Source organism: Pteronotus mesoamericanus, unplaced genomic scaffold (genome assembly GCF_021234165.1).
Source record: "Pteronotus mesoamericanus isolate MK-2021 breed Mesoamerican mustached bat unplaced genomic scaffold, CSHL_Meso_final contig_26, whole genome shotgun sequence".
Lineage (NCBI taxonomy): Eukaryota > Metazoa > Chordata > Mammalia > Chiroptera > Mormoopidae > Pteronotus > Pteronotus mesoamericanus.
The window spans coordinates 167562-195558 of record NW_026555109.1 but is presented as its reverse complement, the minus strand read 5'-3'; the positions used below and the strand labels follow the sequence as shown (position 1 = coordinate 195558).

Here is a 27997-nt window from a genome sequence, read left to right as displayed (position 1 = left end):
GACTGTCATCCAAGAACTTGTGTTAAATATATCATGTGTATAAAAATAGAAGTCTCCCTGCTCATAAGACATAACTCCTGTTCTCTGTCCTGTGCTCTGTCATCTGCAATATAGCAAGAATGAATCTCAAATGTAAACCAAAAACATAAAAATGACTGTGAAAAGACCCAGGACCCTTGGATCTTTTCCTCTACCAACCTTTTCAGTATTCAATAAAGATTAAGTTGCCTCTCCTTATCTAATACCCCCTATAAAGTAAGGTCTTGAGACTTCCTCTTAACAACAATCCTGTCTTTTCCTCTTGCATCATGGCAATTGTCTGCTGGGCAAAAGCCATCTATTGTAAAGGATGTCACCCAGAATACTCCAAGAGGAACAACAACAAAGGGACTCTGGAGGCAGACAAATCTGGGTTTGGGTCTGGGCTCTACCGCTCTATTTACCTGTTTGTTTGTTTTTTTTATTTTAACCCACCTATCGAATTTTTTGCATGTGTAAGAATGCACACATACTTATTAATTACTATCATTAGGTTGATGAGTAAAACATTTAACATGCAGATTTACCAAGAGATATTTATCTCCAAAAGTTCTACCCACATTTGTAATGTAGGATTCTGTGCTACAGAAAGTTAAGTGTAAGTGGGTTTCTAACCTCTTAAGATAGGTCTTTTTACAGATTACCAAAAGATATTTGGGAAAAGTAGCAATTATATATAACGTAAACATTTACTAATAAAATGTTAATCCTTAAAATCCTTCAGTAGGTCACAGAAAACTTACCAACTAGAGAAGGGGTCCCCAACCTGAGCTCTGCCTCCCATCTCTCCCCCCATCCACAGCAGACGAACTTGAGCCCCCTCACTCCACAAAACCAGTCCCTGGTGCCAAAAAGGTTGAGGACTGCTGAACTAGATGATAGGTAACATTTCTTTTTTCATGTTTCTGGCTGAAGTGAAAGAAAGAACCAAGTTTATAACCTTAAAGTATAATTAGTGCAAATACAAACAATAGTGGTGACATACCCTTCAGTTAACACAAAGTTTAATAATACTTGAACAAACTGCAATTTAACTACATCTAGATGTACTGTGCATTTGAAACTTGTAGGATATCATCGTGGAAATAAAATTTCAGTAAAGGGACCATCAATTTGACAACCTGTTCAGTGTATTCCACAAAGCCTTCCTTTAACTCCTTAGCATAACAAACCTGAAACCAAAGTATTGAAAAAGAAATCAAGATCCATGTCAGTTTTTAGGTATTTTTATTAACAAACAACAAAATCCTGAGGACCACAGAATGTTTTTCCTGACTAGAATTACATTAATGCATGCAGGGCCATCAAATTAGTTTTCTAACATGAAATGAAATGAAATGGAAAGGGTCATGAACTAATTATATTATATACATAATCATTTAAACTTCGGAATACACCATATTTTAACTTCTTGTGTGAGTTTAGCAAGCTTTAGCACTTTTAAAATTCTCCAAACAAAATATATCACTTAAGAAAAACTTAACAAGACATAAAAATCTTAAAACTTTGGTTTGCAGGCCAGCGCTCAATCCACCAAGCCACACCATCCAGGGCTAAAAACTCTAAAACTTAAAGTAGCATATCACTTACTTTGTAAATCTGTGGCCAGCAGTCTTAGGCTATTTTGTATTTTTTTCAAAATATAATTTCAATGGAGAAAAATATTAAGCCTGTCTACAATATGTTCATTTAAAAAAAACAAAAAACCCAGAGCAAAATACTTAAAGCTTACTTAAGCACATATACTCCATAATACCACAAAAGATAATCACTGTAAACATTTTAATTTCCCTGTGTTTACTTTCACAACTGAATCATACCAGCTTTTATTTTTAATACAGTACATTTCAAAAAATAATTCCTTGGCTACTTATATACTAAGCATAAAACAAAAATCCTTGCCCTCTGTGGCTTTGTAATGGTTGTATAATACTCCAAAGTACTGTAATTATTGATTACCTTCCTAACAATCGGCATTCAGGCTATTCATTTTTTTGTTGTCCTTTTTTATTTTGGTTATTAGAAAAAGCACTGATAATAAAGTTTTATCCACATGATTTCTTTAGGATGGAAATTCAGAAGTAGAAATGTTGGGTCAAAAGGTTTCTACATTTTTTTTTTTAAAGAATATATTCCTGCTCTTCAAAATAATTTCTTTAGCATCTATGAAAAGTATGTGTCTTATAAGAAGCTGTTAAACAATGTGTAAATATTATCATCACTTACCAGCATCTGACAAGCAGTTGATTTTTCTTCCAGTCCTGCAGTTTTAATACCAAAGCTTTGCTGATCTCCGAGGTTCACAAATTCCCAACCATCATCATCACTCATATTCTCCATGTCTTGAGCTATTAACAGGGAAAACAATCAAATTCATGTTAAAATTAGTAACAAAGTGAGAAATTTTACAATTGCTAACCTAATGGAGACACTTACTATCTAAAAGGGCAACTTCAGGCTTAATTGAAGCTGTCTTCATTAAAGGCCCCATGACCACTGGAAGATATTGCTGAAATTCTTTTCCAAGGATCTTGCACATCCTGGCCCATGCTGAGATCATGTAAGAGATCTGGGGGAAAAGTTAAAATTAAATTAAAATTGATTTTAAAAAAATAGGTAAATAACATATAAAGAAAGCCATTTCCCTATTTCATAGAACTAATGTTTTATTTTACATTCATGGCTCTTTAAGCAATACTTGCATTTTCTAAGGTCATAAACTTAAATGTACAGAAATAATAAGATCACTGTGAACCTCTACACTGGAATACAGTCAGCAGCGGAGGCAAAAGAGGAAGACCAGGACTGTATCAATTTTTTCCACTTTCAATGAAAATATTGCTTTCTCTACTGTCATCTAAATCACATACATAAAACCCACCTAAACATACAATTCCTAGGCACTAATTTTCTTGAAGGCAGACACGTTTTATTTGACTTTATATCCCTACTGCCTAGTATTTCATTCATTAAACAGTTACTAACACTCAATAAACAATATATCCATTTCCCCTAAATATTTTAATTTTTTGTGTAAGTGGCTGGGTTTATTTAAGACATTTCTTCCACTACTGTTTTTACATAAATTACCTACAAAGTACCTATAGAGAATCTGGTTCTAATTCATCATCCCTGTAACCCAGAAAGCGATTTTTACTTCCCAATACCTATCTTTATTATTTATCTCACATACATATGCTTCCCACTCCTATAGGACAGAACCCCCAAGAGCAACAAAACCTTCAGAGTCAGAGAAGAGGAAGCAGCTATGACAAACTGGGGGGTAGGGGGGAAGAAATCAAAATTTAATTCAACTATTTATTAAGTGCCTGCTTTCTGAAATTATTATTTTGCTTTTTAAGAGGGGAAGGGAGGGAGAAAGAGAGGGAAAGAAACATCAACATGACAGGGCAGCCTTTCTCCCTGACTAGGAACTGAACCCGCAGCCTAGGCATGCACCCTGACCAGGAATCACACTGGCGGCCTTTTGCTTTGTGGGATGACGCCCAACCAACTGAGCCATACCAGCCAGGGCAAGTGCCTGTTTTATTTATGTTAGGCATTGTGAATGTTATTATGAGAAGGAGAAGTCAAACCAGTGAAGAATGTCTCTGAAACTAGGAGTTGATATCTCAGGAAAACTATTATTTAATTTTCTTCCCTTCCTTCCTTTCTTTTTTTTCTTCTTAAAGTACATTTAGCCCTGCGCTAGCTGTAACTCCTAACTGGATCAAGACAAATGTGTGAAGGCTGCTTTACCTGAGGATCATCATCCTCCATATCACTGAAGTCCGTCTGGGTCTTCAACAACAGCTGCATCACATCCGATGCATCTTGCATGAACTAGAAAGAAAATATTTAAGAAAACCAACACCAATATTACTCATGTATATAAAATCAGAGAGGCATTCATTGTTTCTTGTGTAATAACAAAACTTCCCCAAAAGATCTATTACATTTCCCATACGGGTCATAACCCCTCAGATAAAAGTATTATGTTGAAAACTTTTCATCATTTTTAAAAGACTCAGTGCTCTTTATAGAAAAATATATTCTGTTACAGTCAAAGTAAACTGCAGTATAAAGATATTCCTAATGGCATCAAGTTTTGCTCTATGGCTTATGCATTTTTTCATTTAACTCGGTGTGGTTCTGGCAATCTCCACTGCATAATCAGGCAGTGTTTCAAAAATAGTTTGAAAGCCATATACAAAGTATGTAACTTAAAAATGTTTTACTGGTCAGCTTCTTGGTAACGCACAGAAACAATTTATAAGTCAGTTAATACTGATGCTGGTTTTGGAGACCATAAGGAGGGGTTCTATGTTGATAGTTCTGAGAATCAGAACATGAGGGGTTGATGACAGAGGAATTTATTTTTGGATTAGCTTTGACAACTCTGAGATGTTGGTGGGGGAGGGGGGGAATCACAATGGCCGATGGCCTTTGCTAACTATTTTCTGAAAAACTAAATTTCTCTCTTTGGACACTTGATGCTTTTTAAGTGAACAGGAAAGCAACTGGAATGTTTCCAGGCAAATGTTTAAATGGGTGAAACTAAACATGGATCCTGAACTCCACATAACAGTACACGTGCTAAGAAAGGGGGGAAGTTTCAATAGCACAACCGAGCTAAGAATGTTAATGTTAACAATGGAGAGAAAAAAAAAAAAGGCAACATTTTTTAAATAAAATACGAGTAATGAGAGAATAAGATGGAAAAAAACAAGCATCCAAAAAATCTTCTCGTACCCTAAATGCCTCCACAGACAAATTACATACAGTAATTTCAACATACTACAAATCACTTACTTTTTCCTTTCCAACAGCCAGACCAATGAGGCTGATGCATTCAATAGTTTTTCCTCTGAGAAGTCTAAGTTCCTTTTGAACTGCATTCTCAACAATGTGCTTTAGTGATGGCATAAATAAGTCATAGTAGGGGACAAATTTTTCTTCTGCAGTATCTGCAACTGATGCGATAGATGTCACAACTTGTTCCAAAACTAACTTGGTGCCTTTCTGAATTAACTAGAAGGAAGACACACAAAATACATTACATGAATGAGAAACTGGAAGAAATACTCTGGTTTCCAAATGCTTTTCTGAAACAGTACACGGAAACCACCCTTCAGCAGTCAGAGTGGAGATGACAGGTTTTGGAGCAAATTTAAGAATTCTTATTGAACTATTTATGTAGAATAATCTCTCTCTTCTGTTACTACAATGCTCCTTACTCATTTTTGCTTTATCTCAAAGCATAGCTAGTCCCTGAGCATATAAAACTGCCAAGTAAATGTCTATCCTTCTTATTCATTTTTTTCCATTTATTGCCACAATTCACTATATATTTTGTGCTGTTCTATGTCATGAAGGAAATTCCCTTTTTGGTCTACTCCTTTATCTTCTAATTTGACTAATGATAATACTGATGCCCTCTTTTTCACTCATTTCTCCATTCTTCATCTTCGATGTGGTCATCCGTTCTCCTCTATCAAAGATCTACAATATTCTCTAACCTGGCTAGTAACAAATACTAACTGGGTATTTGTAGCTAAGCTCATGCTGTCACCTGGTAATACTATTTTATAATTCCTGAGGATTCATGTGAATACTTGACCAAGTAACTGCTCCAGATCTTTTCCATTTCTCCCATCAACTACAACAACACTCTCAGCAGAGCTCCTCACCTTGTATTAATGAATTCCACCATTTCTTTAAGAAGTTAATTTACTCCCTTCTTCTTCTTCTCTATCTCAGCATCCACTCTATGTTTATCACAAATGTCTTGATCACAAAGGAATGTCCTTCTTCTTTGGCTACCCTCTCTTCATACAACTCTTGCTCACATAATTTATCTTCCTCTCCATCCCATCTGGGCAACTACTTCCTTCAGTCTGTATCTTACACACTGCCCCTCTGGAGGAAGGGGCGGGGAATACAGAGACTCCTTCACACTTCAGCCCTCTCTACTCAAACCTAGTTGCAAAATCGTGTCTGGTTATGGATTCCTGTTTTACCTAGCCAACCAATCTACCTTCAACCTGGGTCTACATCTTTGTCTTCAGATACACTCATGTTCCTTTATCATATTCCTATTCTGCTATCATATGGCACTGAACACTCATCCTTTGTTTCAAACCCATTTCTTTGCCTTCTGAGACACTGTACATTCCCCCCTCCTCCAGATTTTATTTATTTTTACAAAGGGGGAAGGGAGGGAGAAAAAGACGGAGAGAAACATCAATGTGTGAGAGATATGTTGACTGGCTGCCTCTCTAACACCCGCAACTGAGGACCTGGCCCACAACCCAGGCATATACCCTGACTGGGAATCGAACCAGAGACCTTTCGATTCCCATGCTAGCACTCAATTAACTGAGCCACGCCAGCCAGGGCTGAGACACTGTAATTTTATTTTTTTAGTTACTGAATTTATTGTATCGACACTGGTTAATACAATTATATAGGTTTCGGGAGTACAAAGCTGTAATACGAAACTCGTGTATTGTATTGTGTGTCCACCAACGCCAAGTCAAGTATCCTTCCATCACCATCTATCCCTTCCTTACCCTGTTCCACTTCCCATTACCTACCCCCTTTCCCCTCTTGTAAGCACCATACTGTTGTCAGTGTCTATGTGGTTTTTTCTTTTGATTATCTTGTTTTCCTTTTTGTTCTTCTTTAGACCAGTGCTATGCAAAATGTGGTTTACGAGCCATCTGTTACTACTCCATGTTGAAGTACAGCTATTGAGTGTTAGAAACTTTTATAACCATTTAACAGTAACTTTATATCTGTTAAATAGTAAAAAAAGGCTTTTATGTCCTTTTTATTCATGTCATTTTTACAGTAGAATTTATTTTCATTGTACTTGGTAACTGGGACTCAGTCCTCGCTTTTCTTACCCGCATATCTTCTTGCACACAAAGCTTTACTAACACCATTCAATTGTTTGCGGGTTGCCTCTGTTATTTAAGCTATAACTATAAACCATTTACTATTTGATGGCCAGGTCTTATTTTAAAAACAATATATTTAAACCAAAAGAATATTCTTTTTCACATCTCTATTTCTGTCACCTAGATTAGGAGAATGATCAACATTTTTTACTTCCTTCTCTTTAATATTTTAATATTCAAACTTACAGAAAGAAACTGCTAATGCTTCCTGAGAAATGTAGTGTAGACACTTTTCTCCCCAATTTCCACCATGACCACCCAAGCTCCTTGGACTATGATCACGACAGTCTTGCCTTAAATTGACTCTTTTCTGTTTGTCCCACAATGCTATCATGCTGATTTCCTAAAATCACAGTACCATGATTTCTCCTAGCAATTAACATAAACTAGTTCTTCCAAATTTACATAAATTAAAAAAATAACTTTGTTTTCAAGGCATTTCATATACTGGTTTGACCTAAACTTTAGATCATTTCTATTCTTTATAGCTATGCTGAAAAGTCCCTCTTTCTCCAGGGGTCTTATTCATCAAATTGACCTAAATTAATATCAAAATAGGGGGCTTAAGTGAAACTTACCTCTTGAAGCTTAAGTACCATGATGGAATGCAGGTGTTTCACTAAATTATCCAAATATGGAATAAGTAGTGACTTGGGACAGTCCTCAGTAAAGTTAATGAGAGCAGCAGCAGCATGGGCCTGCACTCGCTGATTGCCTTGGTCTTCCATGGTCTGCAGCAGAGCTGCAATCACCTGTGAAATAAAAGTCACATAAGCATACACAGTGAAATGTCACCCCTCTTAAAGTTTGAGTGTTTGAGGACTTGTTAATTACCTTCTCATGGAATTTCTTTTGGAAACCAGGAGCAAAATCTGTAGCCATCTGTCCCACGGCATTACAAGCTGCATACCTTACTCTTGGATGCTGGAATATACTCCTTAGTATTAGTAAAGGCTATCCATTTCCCATCTGAAACTACGGTAATAATTATAAACCAAACATTTATTGGTACTTACAGGATCCTGAAGAAAAAGCAAAACAAAATTCACTATCTCATTTAGAATTCCTTCCATCTGCTGGTGACATCCTTCACCAATGGCAGATAAAGCCATTAATCCTGCATGCCGATATTTCCAGTCAGCTACAGAAAAGAATTACAAATGAAAGAACAGCAATGAGACATTACAAACATGTTATTCTAGTAGAAGTATAAAAAGTTCTTATTTTGAAAAGAGTAACAAAATATTTTTTTATTGAAAAAATGAAACCCCCCCCCCCAACCCTGGATTGAAAAAGTATCTGACTAGATTATTTCATTGTATTGTAACAGTGGTTATGTCACACAAGCATTTCTATGCCAAGAGCTAAAAAGCAATATATGGAAGCAGAGAGCTTATTATAGTAGTATTTATAACTACTTAAAAGTCTTTTCTCCTAAAACTTTACTATAAGCAATAAATATCTGGATTTTCTATGCCACACACTACTGTTTATTGAATATATATTTATTGAATCCCAGTCATATTTCCTCAAAAAGAAAAGCCAAGGAGAAAAAAAATCCTGCTTTTAAAGAATTTTTACCATTTATCATACTTAGCATATGATAAATGAATACGGGTGAACCTTACTTGTATTCTGATATTAATAATGTATATTTGCTTTTTAGTCAACAGAATATTAGTTAAGCAATGTTTATTTTTACTAGACTTCAAATCCTATTCTAATATATAATCTCCATGACTCTCACTTCTAAAATACTTATGTATTATTGTTCCCCTTAGGCTGCCTCAAATTCTATGTAGAACAAAGCAAGACATACATAAATACAAGGTAGGGCAAAAGTAGATTTACAGTTGTGAATATGTGAAACACAGAATTTACTCTTGTATTATTAATTATTGTATTGTTTCCCATACGAACACATATAACAAAAGCACTGTGGAATCCTCAGTAATTTTTAAGACTGTATAGGGTCCTGAGAAAAGAAAGTTTAAGAACAGCTAGTATAAGAGTTAAGTACATTGTAGAAAAATCCTAAAATTTATCATACTTAATTTTTCACTTTGGGGAGCCCAAAACCTATGTAAAGAACTCTGCTGAAACTAATTCTACTGTAAAAATTTTCTGAAAAATTGCTTCTGTTGATGTTAAGCATTACAATTTTATCGCTCATAATAACATTATTATATATGTTTTAAATCATATAGATTTGTTTCAGTTACTCAATAACCATTAAGCCAAAATTGAGTCAACTGAGGAATAATAATTCTAGGAAAGCAATATGTCAATCAGTATCTGACACTAATCATTACATACTAATTAAATTAAAGTAGAAACTCAATAAATACTGATATAGAAAGATGTCTATGCTTTGATTCAGAGATATGCCTCACATATTCTCAATGTGCAAGGTTTCTAAGAAGAATGCTTAGTAAAATGTGATAATGGCATGATATGGGGATTTGGTGATGGTTTTCCTTCTCTGAACTTTAAGATTCAAAAAATTTTGCAGTTCATTATTTAAAGCAAAAATAAAACTTTAAAAAAATAAAGTGGGGCTTACCTTAAGTAAGAAATATGTACCATTTACCACTGTTAAAATACTTTTCACAAATATTAAATACAGCTTTGGATTCTAACCCCAATCCTGGGTGTAGGGTAAGCTTTATTTATTTTGCCTCAACTGAGGACAAACAGGGAGAGAAGGAGGGAGAAAGAGAAACATCGATATTAGAGCGAAGTATTGGTCAGCTGCCCGTTGCATGTGCCCCAATCGGGGACCAAACTGCTGACCTTTTGCTCTGCAGGGTGATGCCCAACCAACTGAGCCACACTGGTCAGGGCTTGAGTACTTTTAATCGAGGAAAAATATTCTTTGGTGTAAGTGCAAATGGTTCTAAAGACACCTAACAAGACTTTTATCAGTACAATACAAAAATCAGGTTAAAGAAAATATAAAAAGACAAAGATTAATTTTTAGACACAGTCTAAGCATTTGTTAGAGTTATGATTTAGAAAGCCACTTTCCACTATTTTAGCATGTATATGAGATACAGCTTACGATTTTGAAGCATTTGCATAATGTGTTCTTTGATCATCGGCAAAACGAGCTTTCCACCAAGTCCACAAGCCATTCGGTCCAAAGCACTTTCACCAGCAACTGCGTTGCTAACACACCAACAGAATTTAATGTATTCAACATATTCAAAATATACAAGAATATTACATATTACTACTAAACTAGGATTGAAAAAGAATAAAGCAGTCTTCTGAATGTATGCAGTAAGGTGAAGGTTAAAACCCCTGAAGTTAGAAGGGGGAGGGCAAATAAAATTATGATTCATTGTAATTTAAGAAGTCTTATGTCCAAATCTTATTTTTCAAGGCTTTCTCCCTTCCCTCCTTACATGCACACATCACTCAGGGGCTAAAATTTAGCTTCTGATACTTTCAAGACTCAGGAATATGGGCAGAGCATTTAGGAGAGTCCTGCGTTTCTCATTTCCTGGACATATATCCTTTAAACTTATCAGTGAACAGAACATAGAAAACTGAAATGGGTGCTGAGACTGCATATGATTTTCTCCTCATTGTGAGCTTACTGATGTTTAAAGGGGTGTAAGTTGTATTGCCAAAAATTTTGTATACGTGAAACTCCATTCCACTGTTTTCACCAGGCATAAGAGTCTTTGAACTTTCTTAGAACTCCAAGATTAGTAGTGAGCTTGTCATGTGCATAATCTTTAACTGTGCTGTTAAGACAAGACTATGCAGGGATGGGCAAAAGTAGGTTTACAGTTGTTCGTATGGAAAAGAATAAGAATAAACTCTTGTTTTGCTTACTCACAACTGTAAAACTGCTTCTGCTCACATCTGTATATAAAGCTACTAATGATCTTTAGAACAGGTTCTTAGGCTTAAACTGATCTTGAAAACATGCTCATGGTCATTTACTCACAGATAAGAAAATCTTAATCATATGGTCCAGGAAAATAGCTTCATAGATTACATAACCTCAAGTGCCTTTTACAGCACAAATTACAGGCCAGGTAGCAGCAAAGTACAGTAACTGAACTGGGGAAAGGAAACTCTACCTGAGCCTGGTCTTCTCTTCAGTCTTTTAGGTTATTTCCAGTGAAGAATTACCTTCACACACTCCAACAGAGTATGTAAACTAGAAGTCAGTCATTTTTAACGATGGGAGTTAGACTCAGAAACCACCATATATTCTTTTAAGTCAAATGTCTTTCATTTACAGTATTATTTTAGAGCTTATACTGACTACCAGCCTTTCAAGGGAATAATTTCTTCTTTTTAAGAAAGAGGGATATTGTGATGCGCCAGGGAGAAATAGTAATAAAGCCCAGTCTACCAACTGGCTATATAATCTTGAACAAATCACTCAATCTTCTCTCTCCATTCTGTACCTGTAATATGATAGTATACCTTTAGGCCTATTGGAAGAATCTATTAAAATAGCAGAGCTCTGAAGTGTTTGTTTCAGGCACATGTAAGGGGCCATCATTGCTATTGGACAGTGAATATAGATTTTGGCTGACTTCTCCATAAGAATCTGTATTCATGGGGGCCTTGTAAGTCACAAGAAGTAACTAATTCCAGTGGTACTGTCACCTAGTGAACAAATCTCAAATCTCGCCACCACTGTTTTCTCTCTAGCCTCAAGTTAAATTGTATTACATTAGGAAAATATGAAGTTTCACAGGGAATTGTGCTGAAACAACCACTCTAAATGAAGCCTATGCTTATTAAGGAATTTATCACAATAAAGCTTATGTGTGTGTGTGTGTGTGTGTGTGTGTGTGTGTGTGTGTATTTTAAAAGATACTCAAAATAAGAAATCTTGAAGAAAGTTTAGAGTAAAATGATGATGTAGAAATGCATACAAAAGAAAGCCTAAGTGTCCCATATGCCAAACTTAAAAGTTTAACTTCAGATTATAGAATACAGCAGGAAAGAGATGGGCCTTGTAACTCTAAAGCTCTCATTGCCACCTGATGCTGTTCTTAATCCAGTCAAGGAACCTCCATAAAGTATTTGGTATATATGATTGATTACCTGTCAAAATCATCATCTTCTAGTTCATCTGCATTTGCCCAGTCCTCATCCTCTTCCAGATCAACCATCATTGCTAACATCTGAGGAACTAAAGGAAACCATAATTTCACACTTGAAGACCATGGCTCTTTTATTGTCAATATAATCATTTACAAACAAGAATTTTAAGAAGTAAAAAACAAAGAATTTACTTTGCCTCTAAATGAGTGAAACAAAAAAAACTATTTGTGTCTGAACACCTGTTTTGTTAAGTTTTAACCTTTTTGGGGGAACACATTTACTTTAGATCTTGTTCTTTTTAAGAAGTAACATTAAGGATAAAAGTCAAACTTCCTATATTCTATTGCATTCTCTCCCCTCCTCACCAGAGGTGAGTTTCATAATAAAATTAATTATTTCCATTCCCAAACTGTTATTACACTTGAACTACAGATTTCGATATGTATATATAAAAGACAGCACTATTTCAAGATTTTATTTTTTATATAATACATGGTATCATACTATGTGTACCCTCTGGCAATTTTCTTTTTTTCAACACACATGAATTTCACTTCAATTACTTCATAGCACCACATTATATAAACGCTTTCCCGTTGATGGACATTTTGGTTTTTTCCAATTACAAAATTTGCTTTGATGAAATCCTTATACTTAGCTTCTTGAAAAGTGTTAGTTCAGGACATAAAATTGCAACAGGTATATTCAACAGTATTAAAAATCTCTCAACTGTCCCCCACAGTGGTTGTATAAACTTGTACTTCTAAGTTTAAAAGGCCTGTCTTATTTCACAAAAATGTGTGACTGCTATGAGAAAGTCTTCTCCTGTCCACACCCTTCATCACTTGATATTGTCAAAGTTTCTGACAAGTTGTATTCCACAATTACACCTGTTTTTACTGAGAAACTGCAGTGTTCTTTAGGTATTTCAAATGATTCTTTTGTAAATTTTCTGTTACTAAACTTTGTCTAATTTCCAGATATCATATCTTTGTTGACTGTGCATAACAACTATTTTCTTCTAGTCTCTAACTTATCTTTTAATTTCACTTATGGTGTACTTGGTCAAAAAATTGTTTTCCTTTTAGCAAATTTAGCAATGTTTTTGCATCTATGGTTTCTGATACAATCTTTAAAAATAATACTTTCCTCCTATCAAGCTTTACTTTTAAAATGTCATCTGTATTTAGTTTTTGTCAGTTCCAATTGATTAGAGAATATTTAAGATTGCGACACTTTTTAAAATAGAAATAACCAGTTGCCATAATGACCTTGGATAAAATCAGCTTTGCTTCCATGGGAGTGGATCTGTTCCTACACTCTTTTGTCACCTCCAATCCATTTGTCATTTGTCTACATCTGTACCACCAACAAATCTTAAATCCTCATAGGTGACAGGTCATGGTCTCTATTTTGTTTGTAAAAATTCTCTTGGCTACTCCAGGCCCCATTTTCTTTGACTTGAATTTCAGGATCAATCTTATGATCAACTCTATTGGAGTTTTGAATGAAATTATATTGAATTTATAGATTAATTTGTGGAAAATTGATATTTAGTTCTTTCAATGTTTTAGTCTTTCAGTATCTTATCCAATTATCTCCACAAATTTCTTATACATCTTTTGAGTGATTTCCAGGTATCACACGTCATCCCTGCTATCACATGAGGATTCAGGGAGCTGAAGCAAATCCATCAAGTACATGCACACAGAGATGCACTTTCCTAATACTCTTTTATTTTGAAAGGACAATCTCTGTATCAACAAATCTGTGAGCTTATACAACTCTCAGCAAATTTATTCAACAATTTTTCCACATTAACATAAACTATTTAAAGATTTTTGACTTACTAGTCTGTGCAACAATATTGGTATGTTTTCTTAACATAGCAGCTGCAGTCTCAGAGAGGGTCACAATTACTTCAAGGGCAAGCTGGCGTTGCATGTTATTCAGGCTAGTGTCTCCACACAACTACAAAGACACATTTGCATACATTTAGTAGTTTATTCACTGAAAATAATAAACAGGACATTTACTGAACTATTTAATTTACCTTTAGACTTAACTGTAAAGTAGCTTCCAAGTGAGGACGCAAATACTTTGGAACAGTATCTGCAATCTCAACAAGGGATTTAAGGACCGAATCATCATTCTGGTAGCATGAATCATTTACAGCCTAGAAAAGATAAAGGATTTTAAAAGTCCATGCTCAAGAGCAACTTTATGATGCCTTATCAGCTAAAACATTAAGAGGCAGACAAGAGAGAAATACTATTAGAATATTTTTCACTAAATAATGACAGCAATCTACAGCATCCAAATGTTTGTTCCACATACAGCCCCATGTGCACCTCCTTTTACCTAATGTTAACGAGCAACATACAAAATAAGGATTTAATTCTCAGTAAATATTGAAATCAGTGAATCTACAATAACCACCATAACAAAACTTAAGGCTGTCAAGGAATTTTTTTCATAACCAAAAGATTCCCTTTCCTCTGTCCTTCCTACATCCATGTCCTACTCTTTTTTATACATACAGTAAATGTATTTGATACGTTTAAAGTGTCCAATATTACCCAATTTATTTCTCTCTGATGTCAAGCTGGGTCACTGTGGTACTTAGGTACGCATTTTGTATTTACCATTACTATTTCAGAGTGACAACTCCTAGAAGTTTCATCTAACATTTTAATTTACTCTAAATTCAGAGGAAAAAACTCTAAAAGTAGGCTTAAACAATGAGTAATTTACAATTTTTTGGTAATAAAAACTACTAAAGTAGAATGGAACAGTTAATGTTTTGTCAATGACCTAAACTATATTTTTAGTTTGATGTCAGAGGGAGAAAAGTTTCTACTAAATCCTTTGATCTACGTAGAATGCTTTAGTTTTAGCTCCTTTAAATCCTCTCTAACACAGTTCTCAACAGGGTTCCTATTTCTCCTGGGAGGTACTTTCTTGATTGTCACGACTGAAGATGGGCAAAAACCAGGAGTACTAAATAATCTGCATCTGTGACACAAATGCTTTTGGGGAACTCACAAAACCTTCTTATCATGCATTTTACACAATCATAAATGTTAGACTTAGAAAAATGAAAAAATCCAATAATTATCTGATCCTAGAACCTAACTCACCAATTATTTTTTGCATCATTTAAAAAATGCACCATGATGCACCCCTCCTAAATGTAAATACTGTATAAATCAAGAATGAATACATTATTTTGTTTAGTTCAAAACTTTACCACTTCTTTCCAGAGTAAAATTCTAACCATTAATCAAATCATTAATGGTTAACAGCAATTGCGGTGTTTGACTTATCAATGAGACCTCTGTATCAGTTCACATTTTTAGGTACTGCATCCGCACAGATCACTTAAAAACAAAAAACACCTAATCTACTATGGTTTGTGGTAGTCACGTCCTAGCATTTATACGTGGAAAGCATGCCACTTTCATTAGGTTACTTTATTTCTTCTTTGTATTGGTATTTTAAAACATGTATTGATATTTTAAAAATTTATGCATATATGTGAGTTATGTTATATATACATTTCTTTTTAGGACAGAATATAAAAAACTACAAAATATTTGTCATCAAATGGGTTTGGGATTTAACAAAAATGTTGAGAATAACTACTCCAATTCACCCAATCTTATTTTACCTTCTCACTGAGGCAGAAGGTGTCCTTAAGATAGTAACTTCTTAATATCCAATAATGGAAATTAACTATAAGCTACTTACTTTATAATACAAACTATTAAACCCTTTGGTTAACAGGAAGAACTGCAGTCCAATCTGGGTGTGAATCATGCACGATTCTACCACTAACCAATACTGTGATCTTGGTTTCTTCTCATGTAAAGTGTGCATTAAATTCATAGGTTATTTGGTTGATTCAATGGAAATAACCTATGTGATTATATATTCAATAAGCATAAATTGTTTCTATCATTTGCATTACAAAAAAATTTTGCAACTCTAAATATCTGAAAAGACTAAGAATCTATCAAAGGTAGTAGATATAAGTTCAATGGGGACAAAGAGTTGCATGTTTTGCTCACTGCTGTATCCCCAGTGCTTAGTACCAGCACACAGTAGACAATAAGTATTTACTTATTGATAATGCACTAAATATTTACTATTGATAGTGCAAATAAATGAATGCACTAGAGAACTCTGATGTGGATTTATTAAACAACAGAAACCAATGAAGATATAATTATCACCTACTTTAAAGTTTTCTTACCTGTAAGAATCCAGGTAACAATTCTGCAAAATGTTTGAAAAGAGCAACATTATGCTCATTTGCAAGTATAAATGCAGCTGTAGCTCTAGCAGACAATGTTCGGATCTAAAAATGAAGAGAGTAAAAAACGTCAAATATGAGACATTTTTGATGGATGAAGGTTCAAGTTTTCTTGCTCAAAATGAAATTTTTCTTTATCAGTGAAACTAGTAATTTGTCTTTATCAGTAAAAACTAGTATTTATATTTTAAAGTATTAAAGACAATCTCCAAATACAGAAATTTCTTTCAGGAATTAGACATTATCGTAAATTAGGTGTTAATGAAATTAAAATGATTTACCGACGGATGTTCCTGATCTTGCATACACTGAACTAACATCCGTTTGATGACATCTAAGTAGTGCTGCTGCTGGTTCCCAAAAATTCCAGGAAAGTTCCTAAAAAATGATCCAAAGTGGTTTTTAAAAAGTACATTATATCTTTGTAAAGTATGAGCTAGATTATCTAATTAAATAATGAAGAGGTTTAGTCTAGAAATTGGGGAAGACCCAGTTGTACAGGACTCAGCCACCTACTCTATCCCAATGCTTCATGCATATCAGTCTCTCTCAGCAGGAAGCTAATTTAGAGAGCAGGCTAGGAGAAGAGCAAACACAGTTTCAGGTGGTAGCTGCAGTAACCATGCTTTCTGACAATCTGCTCCTAGTCTTGGTGATCCAGGGCAGTTTAAATTCCGCTCTACTTTAAATTAGGTAAACGATTTTAAACTATTACTTTTACTTAATCCTATACTCTGGATTACTGATATAAAATAAGATACACTGGACAAAGAAAGTAGACACATGGTGTTTATACCCTATCCTCTTCTGATGCTCAAGTTAAATCTTATTGAAAAAAAGGTATATGACCTTAACTATAGATCTAATTATATTTTAAATGCAAATTTATTACACAGCAGAGTAAAATTTTTCTTAATGCAGAGAGCTCCTGCATTCTACTCTTTGATCATCTGCTTATAAATAGTTTATTAAAGTATTACATTTTTATAATGCTTGACTGTAGAAGACCCAGAAAACAATGGGAATTCATGAGCATTTTCTCTTCTTCAAGATGACATTATTAAAGCAGCTTTCTAAAAGTTACATTTAGTACTGTGTCAATCTCCAAATAAAGCAAAAGAAACCATTCTAGAAAAATTTTCAGAATCATAAAAAAGAAATCAAGCTCCAGAGAACCTCATATGCAAATAAGGATCATACCATGAAATAAAAAGTTTTATCTTTTTCAGTTTCACTTCCAAAATAAAGTTTATCAAAGTCTATTTAAGTCTAAAAAGTTAAGTTAGACTAAAAAAAAACCCAAAATGTGCTTTGTGTGCTCAAGACACTGAAGTTAAAAAGAGAGAGAGAGAGAGAGAGAGAGAGAGAGAGAGAGAGAGAGACACCAGTGTATGTACCAGAAAATGTGAAGGGCGGCTTCTCGCAGTCCCAGATTTTGTGAGCTGACTGAATCAAAAAGGAACTTCAAACCTTCAGGCCACTGGTTGTTGCCATCCTCATCTAAAAGTAAAGTAGTCCAGACATAAAGTGTGTTAAATCAAAACTTCAAAACATTAAGGGTGAATCCTTTCATTGTAAGTCTGATTTGAAACATGTAGTAGTAGAAAATGTCATTTGTTCTATATTTAAAAAAAAATCCGATATAATTAGGTCTTTAACCTAAGAATATCATCTTAAAAAGAAATTCTTTATATTTGAGTTACTTAAGCACGTATTAACAGTGTTCATTTCTAAAGAGAAGGACTGAGTAAAAGGCACTATGACTATTTGACTGAATCTTTTAATATATACTATTGTTATTAAAGAGTTTAAAAAGTAGGCGAAGTTAATATACGGTACCCAGGACCCAGAGTGGGTTGTTCACCCTTTCCAGTTTTAAGTCTTATCAGATGTTATCAATGTGTTTACTTTTAAACAAGATTTTAAAATAGAATTTTTGTGATACTTTGTAATAAAAATGAGAAACCATAATAAACTACTGCATTAGTTAAGAGGCTCACTAGTTATATTCTTACAAAGAACTTAAGAGTTATATTGGGTTGGCTGAAAAGTTCACTTAGTTTTTTCCATTAGGGCTCTAGTAGTGCTTAGTTGTCTTAACTTCATTCAAAACAATTTTGTTAGACTGTATTGTGACAGCTGTCATATCAGCATGCATTAAAAAATATCAAAATTGGTGAATTTTTTGCAGCCATTTTAATATTGAAGACTGAAGAAGATAAGCAACATTTTTTGGCATATTATGCTTTATTAATTCAAGAAAGGTAAAAATGCAACTGCAACACAAAGTTTGTGCAATGTATGGAGAAGGTGCTGTGACTGATCAAAAGTGTCACAAGTGGTTTGCAAAGTTTCTCGGTACTACTGATACTTTGGTCAAATAATTCTTTGCTGTGGGGCAGTCATGCATTGGAAGATGTTTAGTGGGTAGTGGCTACTACCAACTAGAAGAGAGCAGGAGATACTAGCATACTCAAAATAATCAAACCAATAAAATTACTGGTGAAAATAAAAAAAGTGTCTTTTATTTTACAGAAAAAAACTAAGCAGACTTTTTGGCCAACCCAAGTGAAATTACAGTCAAGTCATACAGTTCTTCTTGTTAAAAATTTCCCCCCATATTTACCAGTATTTTCTGAAATAAGTGCTACTTCGCTGACATTAAAAACAACAAAAAAACCCCCTTATTTTGACCCTTCAACAAAAAAATGATGCTTTGAGGTTTAAAATACTGCTTCAAAACAATCTATGGAGAGAGCACTTTGAAACACTTTGAAAATGTTTCTATTTTTAAATGATTTTGAGTTGCAAATGTCACCTTATAAAGATTATTTGTACACTTAAAATTTTTTTACATAGAACTTTCTAAATTTTTAAATAATTCAACATTAGGAGTTTCAGTGGGTTTTGAAGTTTGTAGGTAGTGGAGATTAAAGAATTAGTGTTACAATTTACCAAGTACAACCAACAATGATCTCCCATTTAGCCCTTATCTTAGTTAGGTTTCCTTTGCAACCTTTAAAAATTCCATCTAAATTAATGAAGTTTAAAATCACATTTATGAATCTTGTCAAAAAAAAAAGCATATTCATTACATTTTTAAAGTGACCAAAAAGTTCTGACAGTTGATAAAATGCAATTTTAGATGTTTTCATTTAAAAATGAGTATTTTATAATGTAAATAGTACAGTAGTATAACATATGTACATAATTTATAAATACACAAATTTAATAGCAAAGCACCTGGATTCCACTGATTTCTACTTCTATTGGCAAGTCTGTAAAGAAGATTCTAAGTTAGACTGTGTTTTCAGAACTTTACAGATTGAGAGGGCATAAAACAATTTTAAAGCAAACTACAAAGTTATTTCTCCACATGAATGTTTTAAAGACAAATGGCATTTTGATTGCATTTCATAAACATCTATAATTTTTGGTTCTAAATACAGAATTCATAATCACTCTCATTTCCAACAAAATAATCAGTACTTAGGCAGCTGGGAATTTTCCTCTCAAGATTCCACTTAAAAAAAATATACACAAGGTCTGACCAGAAGGTATTCAGCCATATAATATGAAAAAGAGACTATTACTGAGGAAGATACAAGACACAAAAAACATTGTACATAGGACAATGATGCCCCAATCTCCTTCAAAGTAGGCACCTTAAGACCTCACGTAGTTATCCCAATAGCCATCATCTGCCCCATCATATTTTCCAGAATCTATCTCACCAACAGTCTGAAATCTCTTTGCTTTCAAAGGTGATTTTAGTTTTGGGAAAAACCCAGAAGTCACAGGGTGCCAAATCTGGGCTGTAGGGGGGCTGAAGTCACCTGTGTGATTTGGTGCTTCACCAAAAACTGCATGAAACATGATGAATGAACAGGCGTGTTGTTGTGATGAAGCTGTCAATCACCAGCTGGCCATAGCTGCGGCCTTCTGAATCATCTGAAGAGTTTCCATGGAGGAATGTTCAAGCTGAATGCAAAATTTGACTCAGAGATTCGTTGCTCTACTTGCTCAGCTGTTTTGGATGTGACGGCCACACAGTACATATGCTCACTCATCAGTGTCTATCACTCCCACTGACTAGTACAGTGAAGTTGCCACTGTTCACAAATGTGCATTCCAGTCTACTCTCCTTGACTGCCAGGTTACACTGATGTCCCGCAAACTGTCCTCGTTATATTAACAACCGCTGAACTCTTTCCAGATAGACCTCATTCACACTTGACCCTTAAACAATGTGGAGTTTCAGGGGTACCAACCTTCAACATAATAAAATTCTGCACATAAATTCTGACTCCCCCAAAACTAATCTGTCTCTATTATTTTCTGAGGATTGATTCCAGGACCTGTGTCAGATAACAAAATCAACAGATGCTCAAGTCTCATATAGAAATGTAGAACAGTCAACCCTCTGCATCTAGACTCCCAATACTGAATTGAAGAAAAGTACAGGTATTTATCGCAAAATATCCCCATACAAGTGGATCCACACAGTTGAAACCCGTGTTGTTCAAGGGTCAACTGTGTTCATTTTCTTTTATAATATAGTGAGTACATTTGCATACACACCTATTAAATTTCTGGCTAGCTCTGCAGCAATATCACAAATTTTCTTCCTCATGCTAGACTGTGTTTCCATTTGAATAATCATGAGTAATTCACTCTTGATGGCAGTCTGGACATCAGAAGGAAGAGTTGGGTAGACTTCATCAAAAGCAGAGGACAAAAGACGTCTTAGGAGAACAGCAGCCATTTGTCTAGCCTATAAGTAGATAACATGGTTAATATATTGGTGTCTTACTAGAGAAAAAATTTCCAACAAACTAGATTCACTCTGCTATTGATGTATTTCACTATTTCATTTTTACAACTCATTCTGAAAGCATTTTATTAGCTTTTGTGAAAAATAAAACTATTTTTAATCACACTAGCCTATTGTACAGAAAATACTACCCAAAAGCTATTTTTGTTTATAGCTAAGGAAAAGCCCTGAACATATTAAATCTCACACAGGAACACCTATCACAGCAATGATAAACCTGTTTAAAATACCTATTTTTAGTACATTCTTTGGAGAAAAACAGATCTTAATATAAACTGCAAACTCTATAATGCTCTTTTTCCTCCTCCTCCATTTGGCTCTCATTCTAGTATCTGAGGTACCTTTCTTACATAATCTTATACTCCCAATCTGGCCTACCTTGTCATATTACTGACCTTTCATTAACCTCTAGATAAAATGCTATCAAATCTATTTATCTTTATGCTTCATTCATGCAAACAAACATTACGGGTTCCCAACACCTAAAAAGTGATAATCTCAATGTGTACATTCTTATCTCATTTTCAAACCTGTAGAATTGATTCAAGTTGGGCATTTTCTGTGTAATCATCCTTTGGATTATTAAAGTTGAGACAAACACCATTCTAAAATGTGATCATATTAAATCAGTAAGCCACTGAAAATATTAAACCCAATTATTCATGTTCTTTTTCTTTTGTGGGCTGCAGCTATTCATTATCACTATAATTACTTTGAAACTAAGATCAGCAGAGAGTTAAGCTATACAAATAAAACTTGCCATTTTTTTTCTCCATTTACTTTTCACTGAGAAATCTATTTACCTAAACTACTTTTTGCAGATAGCAAACGTATTAAAAATTTATGCTCTAGAAAGGATTTGAAGTGGTTAAAATTCCCATAAAAGTGGCTGAAGTTTGTGCAATTCTCACATATATAACTGAAAACTATGAAACCACAATCAAGATGCTGAGGCTAGTTCACAATCGTCATCTAACTCCTAAATAAAATCAAGATTTAAATGGGGTTCACTATAGGTTTTTAAAAAATTGAATTCAATACTTTTCATAATATTCTCTGCTTTAAAATTTCTTTCACAGTGGCACACTCTCCCTCTGGAGAGCATGCTTGCTCCCTTCTCTTCCCCTTCTTCTTCCTACCAGGCACATTATCTCTGCCTTTCTCTCTCCTAAGCTCCAAGGGACCTCCTTTTCCTTTCGTAACTTGCTTCCTGAGCCTAAACAGCCCTGCTGGCTCACTTCTACTACCTCTGTAATTTTATAAATGAATTTTCTCTTATAATATGAAAAAATTTTTTTTTGTTTCATAGCTACCCTGCATCCATTTTCAAAAATTAAAATAGCCAAATTTTTAGAGATTTAGTACTGCTTGTTGTTCATATTTGACATTCATTTTGAATTAAAGAAAAAGAATGTTACAAAGCTGAAGCAGCACCTTTTGTCATCTACTTTAAACAACCAGCGCATGTTGATACTGTTTTCTAAGTTATTTTCAGAGAACACTAAATTGCCAACTAAGAGTAAGGTGCATTACTATGTACCTTAATGTGACTTCATTTCTATGATGTGTTAATATAAGCATTTTACATATAGTGTGACTGTTAATAAAGGACTGTCTCACTGTACAATTCTAAGTGTGTTTCATAGATGTGGTAAGTTTTCTACACTTGGGTATTCTGATACTTTCCCCAAAATAAACTGGATATTCAATTAACATTCAGTATTATACAGATACTACTTTTGGGAAGAAAAAAATTAGCTTCTAAATGCACAGAAAAGCAGTGAGAATCTACACATTTGATTTGGTATACTAGTTAACTTGCTAAAAGCCATGATTTTTTTTAAAAAAGTATTTATTTTTTAGAGGAAGGAAAAAGAAAAGGAAACATTGATGTGAGAGACAAACCTCTACTGGTTGCTTCCTTTGTGTTCCCTCGGGGACCAAACCCTGCAACCTAGACAAGGGCTGTGCCCAGGAATCGAACCAGTGGTCTTTCTGCTTTGTAGACTGACCCTCAACCAACTAAGCCACACCAGTTAGGGCTAAAAGCCATGATTTTTAAAGGATTCTACAAAGTATCTTTTGTTCCCTAACCATCTTTACAATACATACCATTCTCCATTTAGACATGGCTACAAGCATAACATTTTTTAAAGACAGATAAAAAGCTGTTTTCCAGAATCGTTTGGCAACACATTAAAACACTGAAGGAATAATTTCCTCCTTTAAAATGAATTGTTTTGAGGAAGTAAATTTTTTATAGCTACAGAAATCACTTATATTTAATAATTTTTTTATAATTATTTTTTATATATCCTGGACACATCATCTGACATGGGGAAAAAAATATTCTCATTCCTAATATGAGTATTTCAGAAATTTTAACTCCAAATAGCGTTTAGCAAATAATAAGTCCAAAGTTCTGCTAATATCCAGGCAGTAAACAACAGTTCTATCTATTCTGACCACCATCTAAAACCCAACTTGTTTTTTAAGAATATACCCTCAAATAGTATAGTACCTCCTCAGCAGCTGTAGTATTTCTGATGGCTTGTAAAAGGAATGTGATCTTTGACTGTCCTGGGATATTCTCATAGGTTTCCTACACGAAAAGAAAAACATTGAAGGTTAGAATATAATGTTAGAAAGCTTCATGATTAAACCAAGGAGAAGAAATGAAGGCTGGGAAAGATCCATGCACGGAAAGTCATATAATCTAGGTCTTGTGTTAAAAATTTCTCCTGTAACATAAAATATACTACAGATAGGAAAAAACAGTTAACCAGGAAAAAAGATGGCGGAGGAGTGAATGGGAGTCACGCTGACCTCCTCCCTCCAAGACCAAACTGGAACTGCAACGAAATAGTTGAGTAATCATCTGGAACACAATGGAATGATAGTGGGAGAGGAGCCTTGGAGCCTCGGACAGACAGTGGATTTGACTTTCACGCATCCCAATGGGTGAGAAGTGTGGCGGAGCTCGAGAGGGTGGGCTGAGTGCCCATGGGTACTAGCACCAGAGGGACATTGAAATGTCCAGTTAGCTCCCCACAAGAAGAACGGGGTCTGAATCATAAACAGGGACCCCTAAACTACAGCAGCTAAAACCAAGAAAATACAGACAAAGCGCAACCCTGGAAAGCTTAGGGGCGCTCTCTGTCAGAGACAGGTGGCTGGGGATGCAAAGAGACATTTAAAGGGCCAATGCAAAAACTGCAGTGGCAGCCACCCTCCTTGATCTCTGGGTAGAGGTGGCAGCAGGTGCCTGGAAAAGATTGGTAAGGAAAACTTTATGAAGAGAACTGAGATGGCAAGACGGTGGAGCCCCGGTGATAATGCACCTCCCACTCTGAAGCTATCATCTCGCTCAGGCATAAGGGAATCAATTAACCTGCCTTTTGTGCACTCCGCACGCACTTGTGCGCATGTGAGTTGGGGGTCTAAGGGCAGACTGGCTGGAAGAAATAGAGGATCCCTGGCCAAAGGGGTCACACGGCTGTATTGAGAACCTTGAGGAGAGACTGGAGACGGAGGCGTTGGGGAAAGAACGGAAGGAGGAACCGGGGAGTCCCGACTCCCTACCCGTTCTGTAGTCTCCACTGTGGGCTGGAAAGGCGCGCCCCCAAAGAGCCAGAAGAGGGGCGCGCAGGAACCAGACTGCCCGCGATTGAAAGGCAGTTGGCACAGGTGGTGGATCCTTGGCTGAAGGGGGTCACAGAACTGCCCAGAGACCACTGAAGAGAGACTGGAAACGGAGGCGTTGGGGAAAGAACGGGAGGAGGAACCGGGGAGTCCCGACTCCTCCTTTCCCTAGTCTCCACTGTGCGGAAGAGGCCACACCCCCAAAGAGCAAAAAGCCGAAAGCACACATAGACACCCCAAAAACACCAAGTGCAGGCGCGCACACTTGCGCCGAGTGGCCTGCGAGGGTGGCGAGTGTGGACCCGCGCGGGCTGGCGAGGGCTCCCACGGGCTGGCAAGGCCTCCCACAGATTGGCACCGATATGGCCTGCGGGGGAGTGCACAGAGAGGCAAGGGCAGGCGTAAATGGAACCGCGTGGCCCGCGATTGTGGAATGGTTCACAAAATTAGTAGATCCCCGGCCAAAGGGGTCACAGAGCTGCCCAGAGTCCCTGGAGGAGAAAACGGACAGGATTAACCGGAGAGTCCTGGAGCTAACTTTCTCCCATTTCCATAGTCTCTATTTGGTGAGGGCAAGCAACGCACCCAAAGAGCCAAAAGCGGGAAAAGCACACAATAGAAGACCCTAAACTGACCACTGACGGACCGGGGAGCGCGCTCAGGAACCAGTGTGAGAGTGCAGAGCGATCCAAAGAAATAGTCTATCCCTGACAGAAGGGGTCAAAGAGCTGCCCGAGCAGGAGTCAGACACTGAGAGTAGACTCCTGGAAGGCTCAAACAAATGACCCAAGGTCATATATGATAAACAACTGACATCATCAGAGACAGACCCAAAAAGAAAAGGGGAAAATAAATAAATAAATAAATAAATAAATAAAAAGACCCACCTACAACCATAGAAGTTTAATCCACAAAGTCAGGAAATCTAGACAGCCCAATTGAAGCAGAAGCAAAAATAAATAAATAAATAAGTAAATTACTTAACAGACTCTCACAAAAATGGAAAGAAAAAGAAGTTCCCCCCAAATGAGTGGAAAAGGGGACTCCCCACAAAGAGAGCTAAATGAAATAGAGGCAAGGGAACTATCAGATACTGAATTCAAAACAATGGTTCTAAGGAAGCTCAATGAGCTCAGCCAGCTCAAAGATAACTATGAGAAACTGCAGAGAAACTATCAGGATCTTACAGCAAACTATATCAGCCTGGAAAAGACATAGAAACTATCAAGAAGACACAAGAGGATATGAAGAATACCATTTCTGACTTGAAGAACACTGTAGAAGGAATCCAAAGCAGGCTGGATGAAGCCGAGGATCGAATCTGTGAGATGGAGGATAAGGTAGAAAGAAGCTCCCAGAAAGAACAAGAAATGGAAAAACGGCTCAAAAACAATGAAGAAGCATTTAGGGAAATGCAGGACAACCTGAAACGCAATAATATCCGTATAATAGGGATACCAGAAGGAGAAGAAGAGGAGCAAGGGATAGAGACCCTCCTCGAAAAAGTAATGATGGAAAATTTCCCTAATTTGAGGAGAGAAAGGCTCTCATGGATCCAGGAGGCACAGAGGACCCCACTCAAGAGGGACTCAAAGAGGTCCACTCCAAGACACATCATCATTAAAACGGCAACTATCGAAGACATAGAGTGAATCCTCAAGGCAGCAAGGGAGAAGGAGAAAGTAACATACAAGGGGGACCCGATACACCTAGGAGCTGACTTCTCAACAGAAACACTACAAGCCAGAAGGGAATGGCAACAAATATTCCAAGCCATGAAAAGCAAGGGCCTACAGCCGAGGCTGCTCTACCCGGCCAGGCCCTCCATTAAAATACAAGAGGAAATACGGAGTTTCCCAGACAAGAGAAGGCTAAAAGAATACATCTCTACCAAACCAGCACTCCAAGATATGCTAAGGGGACTGGTTTAAGCAGATGAAGGAAAAGAAGGAGACAGAGAGGAACACAAGTACAAAGAGAAAAGATGAGTAAGTTTCTGTCAGTAATATTTCTCAATGTGAATGGACTAAATGCACCAATCTAAAGACACAGGGTAGCTGAATGGATAAGAAAACATGACCCACACATATGCTGCCTACAAGAGACCCACCTCAGAGCAAGAGACCTACACAGATTGAAAGTAAAGGGATGGAAAATAATATTCCAAGCAAATGGGCATGAGAAAAAGGCCGGGGTTGCCATACTTGTATCAGAAAAAGAAGATTTCAAAACAAAGGTCATAAAAAGAGATCCAGAGGGGTACTTTATAATACTTAAAGGAAGAATCTATCAAGAAGACATCAAATTGTAAACTCATATGCTCCCAATATAGGAGCCCCCAAGTTTATAAGGAAATTGTTGGATGACTTCAAAAAAGATATAGACAGCAACACACTGATAGTAGGGGATTTCAACACCCCACTGTCAAAAATGGACAGATCTTCCAAACAAAATATTAATAAACACATTGTGGTGCTGAATGACACACTGAATCAAAGAGACTTCACTGACATATATAGAACCTTACATCCCAAAGAAGGAAACTACACATTCTTTTCAAATGCTCATGGCAGTTTTTCAAAGATAGACCACATGATAGGACACAAAGCAAGCCTCAGCAAATTCAGGAAAATTGAAATAATACCAAACTTTTTCTCGGACCACAAGGCCTTGAAACTCGAAATCAACCTCAAAGAGAAACTTCAAAAACTTGCAAACTCATCGAGACACAACAGTAGACTATTAAACAATGAATGGGTCAATAATGAGATAAGAGAAGAAATCAAAAAATTTCTGGAAACAAATGAAAATGAACAGAAAACTGTCTAAAACCTATGGGACACAGCAAAGGCGGTCCTGAGAGGGAAGTTCAGAGCAATACGGGCTTACCTAAAAAAGATAGAAACATTTCAAATCAAACACCTAACACTACAACTTCAAGAACTGGAGAAACAACAACAAATAAATCCCAGAGCAAGTAGAAGGAAGGAAATAGTCAAGATTAGAGCAGAACTGAATGACCTAGAGCCAAAAAGAACAATTCAGAGGATCAACCAACCAGAAGCTGGTTCTTTGAAAAGATAAATAAAATTGATAAGCCTTTAAGCAGACTCATCAAGAAAAAAAGGG

At 35.9% G+C, this 27997-nt stretch overlaps 1 protein-coding gene across 1 annotated transcript in view; it reads right to left on the bottom strand.

Moving 5' to 3' along the window:
- Positions 1 to 27997, bottom strand: part of IPO5 (importin 5) — a 45306-nt gene that overhangs the window by 8252 nt on the left and 9057 nt on the right. The window contains exons 2-18 of the mRNA XM_054574323.1: positions 23748 to 23828; positions 20974 to 21166; positions 17790 to 17892; positions 16674 to 16770; positions 16333 to 16437; positions 14131 to 14253; positions 13928 to 14048; positions 12078 to 12165; positions 10063 to 10169; positions 8018 to 8142; positions 7836 to 7925; positions 7580 to 7753; positions 4852 to 5070; positions 3799 to 3882; positions 2476 to 2608; positions 2266 to 2387; positions 1115 to 1211 (exon numbers count right to left, since the gene is read on the bottom strand). Of these exons, the coding sequence (XP_054430298.1) occupies positions 1115 to 1211; positions 2266 to 2387; positions 2476 to 2608; positions 3799 to 3882; positions 4852 to 5070; positions 7580 to 7753; positions 7836 to 7925; positions 8018 to 8142; positions 10063 to 10169; positions 12078 to 12165; positions 13928 to 14048; positions 14131 to 14253; positions 16333 to 16437; positions 16674 to 16770; positions 17790 to 17892; positions 20974 to 21166; positions 23748 to 23828 (2062 nt within the window). The remainder of the gene's footprint in view (positions 1 to 1114; positions 1212 to 2265; positions 2388 to 2475; positions 2609 to 3798; positions 3883 to 4851; positions 5071 to 7579; positions 7754 to 7835; positions 7926 to 8017; positions 8143 to 10062; positions 10170 to 12077; positions 12166 to 13927; positions 14049 to 14130; positions 14254 to 16332; positions 16438 to 16673; positions 16771 to 17789; positions 17893 to 20973; positions 21167 to 23747; positions 23829 to 27997) is intronic.